Here is a 16,970-nt window from a genome sequence, read left to right on the forward strand (position 1 = left end):
AATGGGGGAATTGAAATTGGCAAATTACCCTTGAGTTGATTTTGTTTCTCGAAAATAGTTGCGATCATCCAAAAGCAGAATCGGCCGCCCCCCCCTTTTTTGGCGGCCTTAAATGGGGGAGAGAGCAAAAGATGAAAAAAGAAAGAGAGCTACCTACCTTGAGTAACGGGTCGGCAACATGTTGGGTGGGATAGAACCCCTAAATCCACTCCACCGCAATTTATGCATAATTATTAATGTGTGCATAAAAGTATAAATCAGTGTTGGATCGGGGGGGGGGGGGGGGGATCTGCCGCGGCTTTCCGATTTGTTGTATTTGGCCTTTAAAAAAAAAGAAAGACCCAATATGTATATAAGTGGTTTCCGAGACGACCTTTTTAATGTAAAATTATCACTCACATACTCTTTCTCACTGACAATTTTGTATATACCAAAGGGTTTTCTTGGAAACCACTTTTGTATTGGGGTCAGGGGCAGGGCTTTAGGACATCGCGATTGCCTATAATTTAAAAACGAATAAGTTATAGTAATGTCTATATATAGCCTTTGAGTCACATGCACCTGAGTTCGAGGGGAGGGGTCGGAATTTATCTTCGGGGAGGGAGCAGAAGGGGGGGGGGGGTATATCTAATGGCAAAAGAAAGTTGTGTTATTTCTTTTAGCCGATCTTTGCCGCGTAGACAGGTAGGCCCTATATATGCGCCTATGTAGGCCTACCGGAAAGATGCCGGAAAGCGTCATTTTTTTCTGCGGCACAGATTGGGTCTTTTTTAGAAAGAGGTCTTGATTTAACCCTAACCCTAACCCTAACCCTAACCCTAACCCTAACCCTAAACTTTCCCGTAGGCTCAACACGCACTTAACCACAATCTGTGCCGCAGAAAAAAAAATAACGCTGACGGTAAAGATACACTAATGTCAATACGAGCAATAAGGGGGTACAAAATGTGCACCATCTGACCCACCCCCCCCCCCCCCCCCAGGCCCAGTGCAGCTAGGGCGGATCCACGATGTTCAAAAAGTTCCTTTACGCCGATGGGGCGGGAGTCGGGAAGATGCTCTAGGGTACATTCTGAGGCATTTCTGAATGCGTAAACTGAACATTTATGTGATTTTTTTTCTTTCTTGCGCCCCCACGCCCCTTGGATTCCCCTGCAATTGTCGCCGCCCATATCGTAGACAATTGCGTAGGCTACTGCATTCGACAAAAACATAGTACATAAAAACCTGATTAACATTTAATTTCAGCATGATTACACAAAATGTCGGTGATATGAGACGACTTTCCTTGCCATTTAGCCCCACCCCCACCTCCCCCTCACCCCCTCCCCCTCCCCCACCCCCCCCCCCCCCCCCAGTACGAGCCGCGGCGGCGCCGATCCTCGATTCATTCTCATTATAATCATCAGCCTATGCAAAATGGCAGCCAATTTCGAGAAAATTTCCGACGTTGTTTCCAACGGAATTGTGCCTGTCACAAAGTATAGATCGACTGAAACTGGTCTGACAGTATGTCTAGCCCAGGTAGAAGGTCCTCTTGTGAATGGCTACTTTGTTTTAGGTGAGTAAAGTGAAGTTATAGATTAAATTGTGATTGGAGATAATGAAGTCTCGAATGCACTGCACAGTAGTGTATGGGTAGTACACACACTATCTATACGCGATACACACGTGCAGTACAGTGGACGTTATACGAAGTCGATGGTTGTGTGCGAAGGGGTACGGCAGCGTCGCGGCGGGTAATTAGGTGTGTCGGTGGTGGATAGCGACCGGTGGTTATGGACGCTCCGTGTTGCTATGCAAGGCTGAATGGAATGATAATTATGATGAGGTTTGCATGTTGCTATGCAAGGATGGACGGATTAATAATTATGATGAGGTGATATTTATATGAATGCTGTGCTCATTGGGGTGATTGAATTAGCTTGCCACTGAATAGTGAATGTCTGTGTCAATGCTACCTGCTTGAACTTGAACTTAAGTTGTATAATAATAATAATAATAGTGGGTTCTTGTATAGCGCTCATGTCAGTCAGATTTGACCCTCCTGGCGCTCCCGATTATTACCCTGGCTTTAGCACGGCTGCCATACGGCGCTCTAGCATTTCAAGGAATAAATTCCTACCAGGTACCCATTTACTTCACCTGGGTGGAGTGTGGCAAATGTAGATCAATGTCTTGCCAAAGGACATTAGTGCGGCGGCGGGACTCGAACCGCGGACCTTGTGATCGACAGTCCGGCGACGTATCCACTCGACCACAACACCTCTACATTGTTGAAGTCGTGCTGGCATTTAACGGCTGATTTGGGAATGGGAGTCTCTATCCCGGGGGGATACTCAGATTTGGTTTAGACCAGCCTCGAAACCCTGACCCATTATTAGGGGTCATTTCGGGGGATTTTTCTCGAAAAAAACCAATACTCGGGTGGTTTTTGCAAATTTTTCAAATGGTATTTTTGTTGAAAATGGGACCCATGTTTAGGAGTGACCCATTAGAGCGGCACACCCCAGTATGTCCTAATATGTGAGTAGCCCCCCCCCCCCCCCCCCCCCCGGACTCTATCTTTTTTGAGAGTCAAATGTCTCCCATTTTGGAGACTAAGGTTTAGCTTACAAAGAAACACCATAGCCATTTTCCCAAGTCAAATTTTTCATCAGGAATCTATCTTTATCTGCTCATTTTAATGAGCTCCTCATGTTTTAAGTTTACTGATCCAGATTTCCATTCTGTTTATGCTTCAGTACACTCCTGACCTACATTCATTGTCTGATGTCTGTTAACACTATGAACATGACGGACAAAGAAAGCGGACAAAATATACAGTTCCTCAGGTAGATAAAGGAACATCCCTTCACTGCTATTATGTAAAAATGTGTAGAACAGGTGTCACATGCATATTCACTTTTTACAGTCATGTTGTTAGTGTAAGCTCTTGGCTTTTATTGTTCTGTCCCTATTCATTCATCCTCATTCAACATTTAATACCTGCCATAGCACCACACACACACACACACACTCTCCCTATATATTGGATTCAATCTAGCTAACTATATAGACACATGGCACTCTATCTTTCCTGAGGCTTTTTATTTATTGGTTAAATTATTCATGTACAATCTTGTGATTGGTTGTTATTGTAAATGGATTGCATGTCAGCCATCTTGGCAGCCATTTTGAAGATGTAGTGCAGTGCAACGCAGCTCAAGTCCAGAATCATGTCAGACTAGTTTTGTTCTTGTGTGAGTCTTACAATATTTCATTTTGAGCAGAGGTAATCCCTTTGCAGCAATTGTAAATGGAGGAAATGGGCCACCAAAAGTCTTCAAGAAAGTCTCTGAAAAATTAGAGACAATCTCCCAAATAGAAGATTTGTACTAGCCTAATTGGTTTCTTAATTAGATACTTAATCTTTTTTATGCATCATGGGTGAACTACTCTAATTCTGTGTATCATTTTTTGTTTTTTATTTTTTCCTCAGCCACTGAAGCTCATGATGATGATGGACTGCCCCATACCCTGGAACATCTCATCTTCCTCGGCAGTGAAGAGTACCCCTTTAAGGTGAGAGGTTGAAATGTTTGTACTATGCAAGTAATGGTGTTAATGATAAAAGAATAGAATACTGCTTACTGACAATACTACTGCTACTATTACTAGTACTACTTCTCCTAAGAAGAACACCAGCAAGAATAAGGTGGAAGAAGAAGAAAAAAGAAAGAAGAAGGAGAAGGAGGGGGAGAAATGATAATGACAATATCATATGGCTCCCATATATTTATGCAACTTGTGATTTCCAGTAAGTTTTTTTTAAATTTTTTATTTATGTCTGAATTACTGAACTGGTACATGATTATATAGAAAAAAGAGAAATTACAAAATTGAAAGGAAAAACAAAGGAAGGAAAAAAAAAAATTCAGAAAGTCAGAGAGAAGGAAAAAACAAAGAGAAAGTAAGATACAGGAGAAAAAAAAATTCTAAAGGAAATATGGCTCAAGAATGCAAGTGTCAATTTGAAGAAAAAAAAATCAAATCATTAAAATTTCTGTTGATGTTTTATTTCAGGGTGTGTTGGACATGCTAGCCAATCGTTGTTTGGCTCAGGGAACCAACGCATGGACCGATACTGACCATACTTGCTACACAGTGATGACCGCCGGTAGCCAAGGCTTCATCAATCTAATGCCTATCTACCTCGATCATGTTCTCTACCCGACACTCACGGTAAGCGCATCGTCTTTCTGCCAGGGGTATATTTCAATTTTTATGTGTATGTGATGACTGCTAGTACTAGTAGTAAGAGTTCCCGATAAGGACATTGTGTTTTCTGACGACATTCCATTTTGCCTCGTATGATATTCAGTTATCATTTACCTTTTTTCTTTCCCTTTTTCTTTCCAGTGGAGAGAAATGGCAGTAGAGGGTTTATCAATGTACGTGTACCACTTTATACTTGTACACACTATGAACATGACGGACAAAGAAAGAGGACAAAATAAACAGTTCCTCATTCTACCCTCAACAATTGCTGTGGTAGACAAAGGAATATCCCTTCACTGCTATTATGTAAAAATGTGAAGAACAGGTGTCACATGCATATTCACCTGTTCTACACATTTTTACATAATAGCAGTGAATGGATGTTCCTTTGTCTACCACATCAACTGTTGAGGGTAGAATGAGGAACTGTATTTCTTTGTCCGTCATATTCATAGTGACATTGCTGAATTGGTATTGTTTTTTTAATGTAGGATGCCAGAAACATGTACATTGCCTTCAATAGGTTGTGGTATTCTATTTTGTAAGAAAAAGTCTTCATATTTTCCTTTTTATTAGTGCAGGATGGTGGACACATGAATGTGTACATTGTATGCATGTGTAGTGGGTTGACCTATTAAAGAAGAACTTTAGGCCTTTTATTCAATTGTCACCCATTTCTTTAGTGACACCTGTAACATAATTAGAGTGCCACACATACTTTCTCTGGCAAGCACATTCTAAGCCTTATTGTATTGGGATGTGCAGTTATTCTTGCAAGCACATTCCACACCCTATGTGTTGGGATGTGCAGCCACCCAAGGTACTGGTATAGCATGCATATTACGCTTGCTTGCCACACCTATATTCATCACTTCTCCTGAGCTGTTCTTATAGAGCACACGTCTTCTAGAGAGAGTCTTGAGTCTACACCAAAGCTAATTCAGCTTCATCTCAATTCATGTCCTACTTCTTTGCTTGTTTCTCTACTCGGTTCCAAGGCCTTATTACTTTATTATGAGATTATGAGTTTCTCCTCACTTACTTCATCCGTAAAGAAGCGACATTACTTTGTATATAGTCTTACATATTCTTTCTACGGGTATTGTGCAATATTTGAACGACTACTATTATTCACATTGTGAGATAATTTGTCCCAAGTGTCGGTTTCAACAGGTGTTGCTACGAGACAAGGTAGGGAAGAAACCAATTTTATGCCGTAATGATACATGTAGCCCGAGGCATTATGTTTTTGGGTTGTCCGTCCGTCCATCCGTCCATCCGTACGTCTGTACAGGTGTACATCCCGTTCTCGTGATCTCTTTATCTCAAGAACCGATTGATTGATTCCTGCCAAACTTAGGTCATGTATGTTTCTTGCAGAGCTAATGAATTGATCAAATTTTGGGGTCACGAGGTCAAACGTCACAGGGCTCATTATGTATGCATAAATAGCTCGTGATCACATCATTAGAACCGATGGACAGATTACCATCAAACGCAGGACATGTATATACTTGCTATTAAAGCCAATGAACTGATTAGATTTTAGGGTCATGAGGTCAAAGATACACAAGGGTCATACATGTATATGAAAAATAGCTCGTAATCAAGATATTCTGGGAACCTGTTAATGGATTACAATTAAACTTGAATTTGAAAAATTGCCTCCGTTTTGGTTTGTGAAATCGCTCTATGGCGGGGGCATCATTTTTTACAGAGTGCAGTCGAAGTTCCATCTAGTTTTATTGAAGAGATGTAACATCTCTTCGTTCAAGCTTGTAGAAACATTATATCACAATTATACTGTTTCAAGGAGCCTTGTGTTACGACTATATTTGAGTTTTGAAAGAGTTTTCATGAGTGATTCTGTGACATGATGATTTGCCATGCTAATACTGAGAGTTCATTGCCCTTTCGAGGGCTCTGGGGCTTTGTGAGTTGAAAGCTGTTCATACAAGGAAGAAGACGTGTAGTCTCCGACCCTTTCTGATCACAAAAACACTTACCTATAAACTTGAGTGACTTAGTCATCAGAGTCATGAATGATAGTGAACTTGCTTTTTGTAGCTCTTATCAATGGTATAATGGCAATTCCACACCTTTTGTCCAGTACATTTTAATCCACATGATCTACAGTTTAGTATATGATTTGAGTTGAGAGCCCTTTTACAGCTTGGATTAGGCTAAATATCCGTTTTGGTTTGTGAAATCGCTGTATGGCGGAGGCATTATTTTCAACTGTGCGCAGTCGACGTTCCATCTAGTGTACAGTATTCTGTTATTTTAGGTGAACAATTCCCTAAAGTTCTCTTTTTTTCCCTGCAGGATGCTGGATACACCACTGAAGTGCATCACGTTAATGGAGAAGGAGAGGATGCGGGGGTCGTGTACTGTGAGATGCAAGGGAGGGAGAATGCAGGGGAGTCAAGATGTCACCTAGCCATGCTGAGAAAGATGTATCCAGGTCACTGCGGGTACAAGGTAAGTACCTTAAAGAGAAGGTTGAGATCTGGGAACAGGTGAAAAATAATTGGTGTTAATTTGAGCGTTATCATTGCAAGTGTGGATGAACATCAGATAAAACATGTTCCCTAAAAAGTATGGCCTTTCAAAGATAATATTCAAAATATGGCATGTAACATCATAAATATTGGGACAGATTTTTTCGCCACGTGTTCGTTTAGTCCCATATACATCTTTCTGTGTACAGTGCTTGTAACTCTACCAAGACTGGGCCAAATTTCTTAGCATTTTGATGATTCCAGAACTTTGCAATACACATTAATACTTATATGCTAGATGATCAATTTTTTCTGATCGATTTCACAACATTTCTTTCACAATTCAATCACTTGACCAGAACTCAACCTTCTCTTTAAAGGTACTATGTCCCATTTGCAGGCCAAAAAAATGAAAAAGTTAAATTCCAACTGAATTTGAAAGATAATACTAATTTAGAACTTCCATAAAAAAGGTGGGGCTTGAAAATGTCTTCAAGTGGGAAAATAACGACTATTGGTTGTCAAATCGACTTTAGGGCTATAGAGCCCAAAAGTAATAGTCTTGATTTTCAGACAATTGTACCGAATGGTCATACGTTTTATGCTGCACAAAGATTCAATCAGTTTAATCTTGGCCATCACAAGAAGTGGGTTATTGATGTAGACAACTGCTCATGTACCCTTTACAACTCTTTTCATTTATGTTATTACCAAAGAAGAAAAAAAGCCAGTCAGTCACTCAATAGTGTCTGACAGTGAAGTCTAGCAAGTAAACGGGTTTCCTTGCATAATTTGAATATGAGGACACTGCTAATGTTTCCATTTCACAGATAGGACATACATGACATATTCATAATTCCTGCAAAGTTCTACAGAATTTGAGGTTGGCTGCAAAAGGGACATAGTACCTTTAAGTGAATCTGCTAAGAGTCCAGATTCATAAAAGTTATAAATGCCTTGAAAGTGTTGGTTGTACGATGCATTGAATGCCAGTACAATCCTGTACAAGTAACTCGGCACGTACTATTCAGGAATGTTCCTGGTCTTTGTGTTTACAATTATAATATAAATTCGAGAATAGAGGCAATCTACTGGGGTAGATGAAACCATGTGACCGTGCATTATTTGTTTCAAGACCATGCAAAAAAATTCCAATGAAAAAGGGACTGAGCACTGCTAAAGAGATAATTCACTGCCAAGGTGAGCATATATATGTGTCTGATTTTCTCTGGAGCATTCAAAGTTTAGACCAGAATAACTGGAAATCTAATTTACCCTAAATAACATACTGCAAATGGATTGATCTTCTTGTAGATTTCTTGCACAATTTAATCACTTTTTGCCTAATTATTTAAATTTGTTTCCATCTTCGTAGTTATGCTTCTCAAAAGGCTGATATATTGTCATTTGACTGTTATCTTGTACTCACTGTCAATTTGTTAACAGTCGGAGACAGGAGGAATCATGTCCAATCTTCGAACCACAACTTCGAACGAGAAAGTTCGCAACTACCATCGCGATTTCTATCGTCCTGAAAACCTGTGTCTGATCATCACGGGAAAGGTTGCACCGGAGGAAGTCTTCAAGGCTTTAGAACCGTTTGAACAAAAGATCAAATCTAAGGTAATTCATGAGAGTCTTGAATGCTTAAAAACCGTTTGAACAGATGATCAAATCTAAGGTATTTCACAAGAAAGTCTTAAAGGCTTTAGAACCGTTTAAACAGAAGATCAAATCTAAGGAATTTCACGAGAACAACCAAATGTGTTACCCGTCATCTAAAATTTTTTTTTAGCCAATCGTTATATTTCACACGTACGCACTGTCTAGAATCCTTACGTTTCCTACCGTTTAGAAAGAGAGAAGTAATGAAGATTACATAATATATGTATGAAACATTTGGCGTAAAATTTGAATCTTCTACCTCCATTTGTTTAAAAGATAAATAGAAGAGAAATTATCCATTGATTCCGTTCATTTCCTGAGATTATTTATTTTTTTATCTGACCTAATGAATATATATTTTCTATGTATAGCAAGGAATTCGATTTGGGCAAAATACTCATTGTGTAGACCTTTAAAAAGAGGACAAATGAAAAGGACAACTGTTTCTATTTATTTTACTTTGTCTCTTAAAATTATATATTGTCAAACTGTTTTAGCAACCATTTGATAAGAAAGATGACCCATCTATAATGACCACTCGTTTTGTTTAAAGCTTATCTTTACTAGTTTATAGGAAGGGTTTAAACTACCCTGCAAGGTCACTGGACAGGTGGTTATCTCATCAACTCAGCTCTCCATTAACATAAGAAAAAAGAGGATCATGGGGGACCAATGGTCACCGATTAGGCATTGTTTCTATACAGAGGGAGCAAGTAGCTACAAGCAGGACAGTGTGGCTTTAAAGCAACCTGTCTATTCAGACCACCAGCATTTGAAGAACTGTTTTTTCTTGTCTCCCTGAGCAGAGTTGATATACATGTTTCACTGAATTTTATTTGTATTATTTTCATTGTATCACAGGGAGCCCTGCCCCCACATGTCCGCCCGTGGCAGTCTGCTGTACCACCCCTGCCTGAGAAAGTGGTAGAGACCGTTCTGTACCCATCTGATGATGAATCCAATGGAATGATCTACTTGGCTTGGAGGGGTCCACGTGCTCAGGTGGGTGATCAATGTTGATTAGCTTCTCTATGTTTATTCCTTGTAAACTCTACTCTCCCCCTATCTAAGAAAGTGGTAGAGTCTATGCCAAACATGGAATAGTCTACTTGGCCTGGAGGGGTCCATATGCTCAGGTGGGTGATCAATGTTGATAAATTCTTTGTTCATTCCTTGTTCCTCATATTCGTCAAAAGACCTTGATGAAAAGCTAAAGAATAAATTTTTGACAGAATTAGTGTATGACAAGATTATTTTTATTGTTTCAGGATATGTACAGGATGTCTGCAGTGATGATTCTTCTTGAGTACCTGACAGACACCTCGGTAGCTCCTCTGCAGAGAGACTTTGTAGAGCTGTCCGATGCCTACTGCAGCAAGGTGCGCTACTCTATCATAGAAGCCAAAGCCTCCTGCCTCTATCTCAAGTTTGAGAACGTTCCCAAAGCTAAACTGGGTGACATCAATGGAAGGTAAGGTTATCACTAATTTCAAGTTTTTCAAGTTCATTTTATTTCCACTTTATCAAAGATAACATAATTGAACATAATGAATATGGTAATAATTATAACTAAACACACAATATAGAAACGTAATTTACATGGTAATAGTCATAACAAAAGATACAATCATAATGAAAAAGGGTACATAAATTTGGGGATCTACTAAAATGCCAAGCTTGTATTATGATATCTTGCAAGACAGATCTAAACATTATAAAGAGTAGCGGGCCGGCGACAGAGCCTTGTGGGACTCCGCACCATAGATTGTGTTTTTCTGAGGTAACAGAATTGATGGAGACGGACTGAGAATGACCAATGAAGATATTGCTTTGGATCTGCTTTATCCTGTAGCTTATTCTTTCAATTGTATGGCCTAGTCAGATTAGGGATTGGATAGTAATGAGAAGTAAATTGAAAATTTTGGTCAACACCGACCCTTGTAGTCCATTCTCGTCTCTGGTGACGGCTGTCACTTCTACCGACACTCCCTTAATAACCTCTAATGTTGCACTTTTGCCCCAAAGTGTTACTCCTATTGTGTGTCTGTCATCTCCCAGCTGCCCTAACGTTATCATGTGACCTTTATATTCTGACGTTTGGACCAGTTGACCTACCCGCAAAACACCATGCATTCAATTCAAAATATACAAATTTGTTTAGAATAATGTATTACACTTCAAAAGCAAAATGAATAAATATACATTTCAATTATAATGAACTGCCAAGATTTGATTAAAAACACACATCATAAATAACAAAAAATACCAATATTGACGCTTTGAATTACAATGAATACTTTCTTCACAATACACTAAAATCTGAATATGATATAAAATGTTTATGAATAAATATCTTTTTCAATATTTCATGAAATCTTCATGATTTGAAAAAAACTTCTTTTACAATTCAACATCACTAATTTTTAAAGACCTCTTGTCACAATTTTCACCACGTCAGTTTACAACAGCAAAATACAAACCTTGATAACATCTCCTTCGACGGTCATTCGTCTCTTTCGGGCGCTCCCCCGAGCTTCAGAAACAGACACACTTTTAGGTCTTATAAAGTTGTCGACAGTCTCTTGGTTGACTTTGAAGTCAACAACTTCTGAAAAGACCTAAAAATACAATTTATAACTATTTAAAGATTTTGTGATACATATAGCCACCTCCCCTCAACAATACCAATAAAAACCATTAAAAAAAGACCCCACATATAAACAAATTATTCACCTAAATATAATTAACACACTTCATATGAAATTGCAAATTAATAAAGCCATATTTCCAAAACCTTCATTAAAAAAAATTAGTCTAACATAATTGTTTACAACTTGTTCTCAAGCCAATGAACATTAAAACACACGAATGGTTCAATATTACTACTCATGAAAAAGTTAAAAAAAAACCTACAAAATCACAAACAAAATTATAATAGTAAACAAAATAACCTATAGTAAAATACTATGACTCGGATTGACTCACCGATAACTGCACTGTAGTACTGCTCCGTAGTACGATGTAGTTCTCCTATGACTGACGTTAACTGCGATGCAGATGACTGTGTACTTGGTGTTCTCTGGTGGTGTACCTGGGTTCTAGCGAGGGCGGGTTTCAGCCTCTTTATATACCTGCACGCTTGTACGTACGTACGTGCAACCAGTAAGTAACCCGACGTACGCACATACCTGTTATTTCCCATATTCCTCCTGACCATAAAAACAAGCGAAAGATAAAAAAAAAAAAAAAAAGTCTTTAGCTTGTAAATAGACCTGGATAGTGGGATGGTATACGAAGGGTAACCTCCGGAATGAGTGGGCTCTCGAGAGCACCAAACTCTCCCATACCCCCCGGAGTGGGTGTGCACCACGCCCCCTCCCCCTACTCCCCTGAGTGGGAGTATGAGTACTCCGGGCTTAGGCAGGGGCAAGGGAGACTCCTCCAGCAGCTGAAGTCGGCTGGGGTGAATCCCTCGTCCCAGCTCGGAGCTTGCCTTTCAGCCGCCTCAATTTCCATAGAGGTGAGGTCGGCATCAGACCGGGGATTGGTATTGTCAATTGTCACCCCATTGACCTTAAAAGAGAAGGGGTCGTCCATGTGACTGTCACATGAGTGACTTTTTTTTATTTTTTATTACTGCTACGGACACACAGAATAAAGGGAAATAAAGCTTGTTAAAATAAAGTTAAATTGTAACGTTTAATTTCCAATCATTTTTCCTGTTTAACACACTTTGTTTTGGCTTAAGTAAAAATACAGTAGGTAATTAAACTTATCTTTAACAAAATAATTCTGGATGGGTAGTTTCCCGTCTGACATTGATGCCGGTCACAGCTCGTCTCGTCCACTTGGCCCTGGCCTCCGCAGATGGCGTCTTTGCTCCACTTGGCCCCGGTAGTCGTCCCGGATTCTAAATAAATATACATTTCAATTATAATGAAGTGCCAAGAGTCGATTAAAAACACATCGCAATTAACAAAAAACACCAATATTGGAACTTTGAATTACAATGAATACTTCACAATACACTAAAATCTTAAGATATAAAATGTTTATGAATAAATATCTTTTTCAATATTTCATGAAATCTTCACAATTTGAACAAAACTTCTTTTACAATTCAACATCACTGACTTTTAAAGACCTCTTGTCACAATTGTTACCACATCAGTTTACAACAGAAAAATACAACCCTTGATAACCTCTCCTTCGACGGTCATTCGTCTCTTTTGGGCGCTCCCCCAAGCTTCAGAAACAGACACACTTTTAGGCCTGATAAAGTTGTCAACAGTCTCTTGGTTGACTTTGAAATCAACGACTTCTGAAAAGACCCCAAAATACAATGTATATCAATAAAATACAATTAATAACTTTTTAAAGATTTTGTGATACATTTAACATAGCCACTTCCCCACAACAATACCAATATAAACCATTACAATAAAGGACTCCACATATAAAACAAATCATTCATCTCAATATAAATACCACCCTTCATATGGGATTGCAAATTAATAAAGCCATGTTTCCAAAAAATTCATTAAAAAAAAAAAACGAGTAAAATATTTAGGCTACGACTCTGGACTGTAAACTGTGAGGCTCTCTCAGAAAATGCCGAAGCACTAGCATCCTCCCCGACAACGAGCACCGCGCAACAATGATGGAGAATCCCTGACAGAGGCTGGGACACTAGGTCCGGCCTCAGCGGGAGAGGGAAAGGCGTCCCGTCCAGCAGTGACAGAAGGAGAGGAAACCATGACCTCCTTGGCCACGCCCAATCCTCCCTGACCTTCCTTAAGACCTGACGGATCAGGTGAAAGGGGGGAAAGGTTTAACCCCGAAACTGTCCCCAATGTAGGGAGAAGGCATCCAGAGACCAAGCCTCTGGATCCCGTACCCTCGAGCAGTACGTCTGGAGGCGGTGGTTGAAGGTGTTGGCGAACAAATCAATCTTGAGGCGGTTCCACGGCACCCTGAGATGGTCGAACACCTCGAGATTCAGCGACCACTCCGAGGGAAGACACTTGCCCCGAGAGAGAAAGTCCGCTATGAGGTTGTCCTGCCCGGGAATGTAGGAGGAGATTGGGAGAATGTCGTTGGCCCGACACCACCTCCACAGCCGGGCGGCGAGACCACTCTGCCACTTTCAGACAGTTACCTAGAGATGTTAAATTAATACTAGCTGTTATAGTTTTATCACTAAAATTAACAACCATTCCATACAGGAACCATCTAGTTCCAGTATCAATAAATAATAATAATAAAAACGTTGCTTATAAATCGCTTACCACCGAAGTCTCTAAGCGCTATAGCATCCAAAATACAATGATAAAACAATTACATATAAAACAAAACAAAAAATTACAAATAAACCTACATATTACATTACATATGAAATATACATTAATGTGAACAGAGTAAGTTAATAATCATCAAAAGCAATTTTGAATAAATGTGTCTTAAGACAAGTATAAGCCTTTGGCATGAGAGAATTCAAAGATATAGTGTTACAAACAAAGTATTTTCACACATAATTAACGCTGTTGATATTTTATGGGCTTGATTCTTCCTCTGTTATTCAATTCAATTCAATTTTTATTCAATTCCAATAAAATAAACAAAACAGAATACAATCATGACAGAATAACAGTATAAATCCATCAAGATTTCAAAATGAGGTAAAATGATAAAACAATAAAACAATACAACAGATAACAATACAAGATAGAGCATTATTGGAATTAGGTGGCCATATACAACTATGAGGATTCGTCGAGGCGACCACCTTTAATAAAGGTAAAATAAGTTGCATTGAACATTCAATATAATTTAGAAAATTAAAAAGATAATAGAGTACTATAAAGGAAGAAATAATTACAAATATATGAAATATTTTGTTTACAAAAATAGATGTTCCCTCACAAACCTACCACAGGACAATACAAGGCAGTCAAATTTACAATTCAAAATTTCAAACACTCGTGATCAAGTAGGATTTGAGTTTTCTTGAAAGGAATTTACATTTGTTTGGTATAGAAAGGTCGACTTCGTGCCAACACTGTCCGTTTGGACTGCTGTGATTATGAGCCTGAATTGATTAAACCTGTTACTCATTCAATTTCATTCAAAAATGGTTTTTATTATAGCACAAACATAGTTCATACAAATCCAATTTTACATGACAGACAGCCATGGCTGGAATATTCATGTTTACATGTTAGGTTGTTGTTGTTGTTGGGTTTATCGGCGCTATCCATCGATTCCGATGATTTCCGCCAGGCTGTGTGTGAGGGCGTCTTGCTCTCACTTCTGCCGCTCTACGTTTCTGTGATTCTGATACTTGCCCAGTGTGTGAGATAAAGATTTACCTTGACCTTTGTTATTGGCGAAGTGCAAGATTGAAGATTATGGTGGGGTTAATGTGCTCGTTACTCATTATTTGTTAGTCATTTGATGTTAGAACTGGTTGGAACTAATATCATGAAGTTAGGCACAATAGATAACACTTTTAAAGTTACCAGTATATATCTAAACAAAAACTAGCAATGTAATTTTTTTTTTGAGATAGGACGTTCACCCTTCTGGCTAAGCTATCGAACGGGACTGAAGAGATTGATATGGAGAGGATGAGCAGCGTGATCCATCGTAGAATCCTGGAAGCACTCAACCATATGGAAGATAGCCCACACGAGACCTTTGCCTTCATGTGTATTGGGGATTTTCTGTACGATGACACAGAAGTTGAGGTGAGTGATGGATCTTTTGTATCATTGTCTTTAAATGATTTTCTGTACAATGTTATAGAGGAATAGGTGAGTGATGCATCTTTTTAATCATTGTCTTTATATGCAGAAATGATTTTCTGTACAATGATATAGAGGAATAGATGAGTGATGCATCTTTTGAATCATTGTCTTTATATGCATGAGTGATTTTATGTATGATGAGACAGATGAACAGGGGAGTGATGCATCTCTAGTATCATGGTCTTCATATGAATTGGCAAAAGCTGTACAGTTATCCAGAAGATTGGATGAGCGATTCATCTTTAGTATCGTTGTCTTCATATGCATCTTAATTTTGGCTTCACAACAGACACATACAGCTAAGACAAAGCAAGCATTGGGTATGCACAAGGAAGAGGGGTGCACAGTGTAATTCTTATTTGTTCTCGTTTTACCAGGCTGTTATATTTCAAAATAGCTGAGTGTCACGTCACACCTTTTTTTAAGCCAATAGGATACATGAACTTGCTAACAAACCCAAATTTTATATTATAGTATTAATGACTGCTTTGAGAGAAATAGTTGTTTTTATACGCTCAAGGGAAGGTTAAAATTGTGCTATTGCCCCGAGGCGTGCTGATAGCCCAATTGTAACCTTCCCGAGAGCGTATAAAAACAACTATTTCTCGAATATTAAAGCAGTCATTAATACTTTTATATGCCGAAAACAAAAGAGTCAACTAATGACACCACCTTGGCCTTTCTCTAGTTTATCTGCACAGTTGTTTTTTATGAGTGTATCTTTGAGAGGAGACTAGATCTAGATTCTAGTCTAAGCAAGATATTTTTACAATTTTGGGGGTGGGCCGGCCCTGTGGGGAATAGAGAGAAGAACCTGCGCTTTCATATGACACCTCAACTTATTGAGTATCACCTTCAGGATCACAACAGATAAAGGTTTGAATTTCGAATTGAAAAAAAAAACTTGACTTTTTTTGCATGGTCGCGCAATGCACGTAGACTGCATAGAGACTGCATTGCGTGTAATCTCTATGGGAAGACTATAGCACACAACATCGGGTGCGCGACCAGACACCCTGACAACTAGATCTATTTTCGTCTACGTCTATGCTGGTACTCCATTTTCAGCAACTAAACGAACATGTTTATGGATAATTTCACGTACCTTTTTTGTTATGCCTCCGCCACCGAAGGTGGTGCCGGAGGCATCATGTTTTCGGGTTGTCCGTCCGTACGTCCGTCCCGTTTGACCGTTATCACAATATCTCAAGAACCATTTAAGATTTAAACTTAAGACTCGGGAATAGTATTTATCACCATAGGAAGACGATCTGATTAGATTTTGGAGTACGTAGGTCAAAGGTCACAGAGGTCAACTTATGAAATTCCTTGTATTGAGTTTGTTAGCGCGATATCTCAAGAACCATTTGAGATTTAAACTTCAAACTTAAGGATAGTATGTATCACCATAGGAAGACGATCTGAATAGATTTTGGAGCACGTATGTCAAAGGTCAAGGGTCACAGAGGTCAACTTATGAAATTCCATACATTGAGATTGTTATCATGATATCTCAAGAACCACTGGAGATTTAAACTTCAAACTTAGTGATAGTGTGTATCACTATAGGAAAACAATCTGATTACATTTTGGAGCATGTAGGTCAAAGGTCAAGGGTCATAGAGGTCAACTTATGAAATTCCATACATTGAGATTGTTATCATGATATCTCAAGAACCACTGGAGATGTAAAAACTTCAAACTTAAGGATAGTATGTATCACCATAGGAAGACGATC

At 39.0% G+C, this 16,970-nt stretch overlaps 1 protein-coding gene across 1 annotated transcript; it reads left to right on the forward strand.

Annotated features, from left to right (window-relative positions):
• The first annotated feature begins 1,383 nt into the window (after positions 1-1,383).
• Positions 1,384-15,713, forward strand: LOC576667 (uncharacterized protein C05D11.1). Its single transcript, XM_030989386.1, has 8 exons — positions 1,384-1,561; positions 3,482-3,564; positions 4,066-4,224; positions 6,586-6,741; positions 8,208-8,384; positions 9,288-9,428; positions 9,695-9,897; positions 14,995-15,713. The coding sequence occupies exons 1-8, from the start codon at positions 1,420-1,422 to the stop codon at positions 15,236-15,238; spliced, it is 1,305 nt and encodes a 434-aa protein (XP_030845246.1). The 5' UTR covers positions 1,384-1,419; the 3' UTR covers positions 15,239-15,713.
• The last annotated feature ends 1,257 nt before the right edge of the window (positions 15,714-16,970 follow it).

This window comes from Strongylocentrotus purpuratus, unplaced genomic scaffold (genome assembly GCF_000002235.5).
Source record: "Strongylocentrotus purpuratus isolate Spur 01 unplaced genomic scaffold, Spur_5.0 spur5_scaffold_18, whole genome shotgun sequence".
In the NCBI taxonomy this organism is placed as follows: domain Eukaryota; kingdom Metazoa; phylum Echinodermata; class Echinoidea; order Camarodonta; family Strongylocentrotidae; genus Strongylocentrotus; species Strongylocentrotus purpuratus.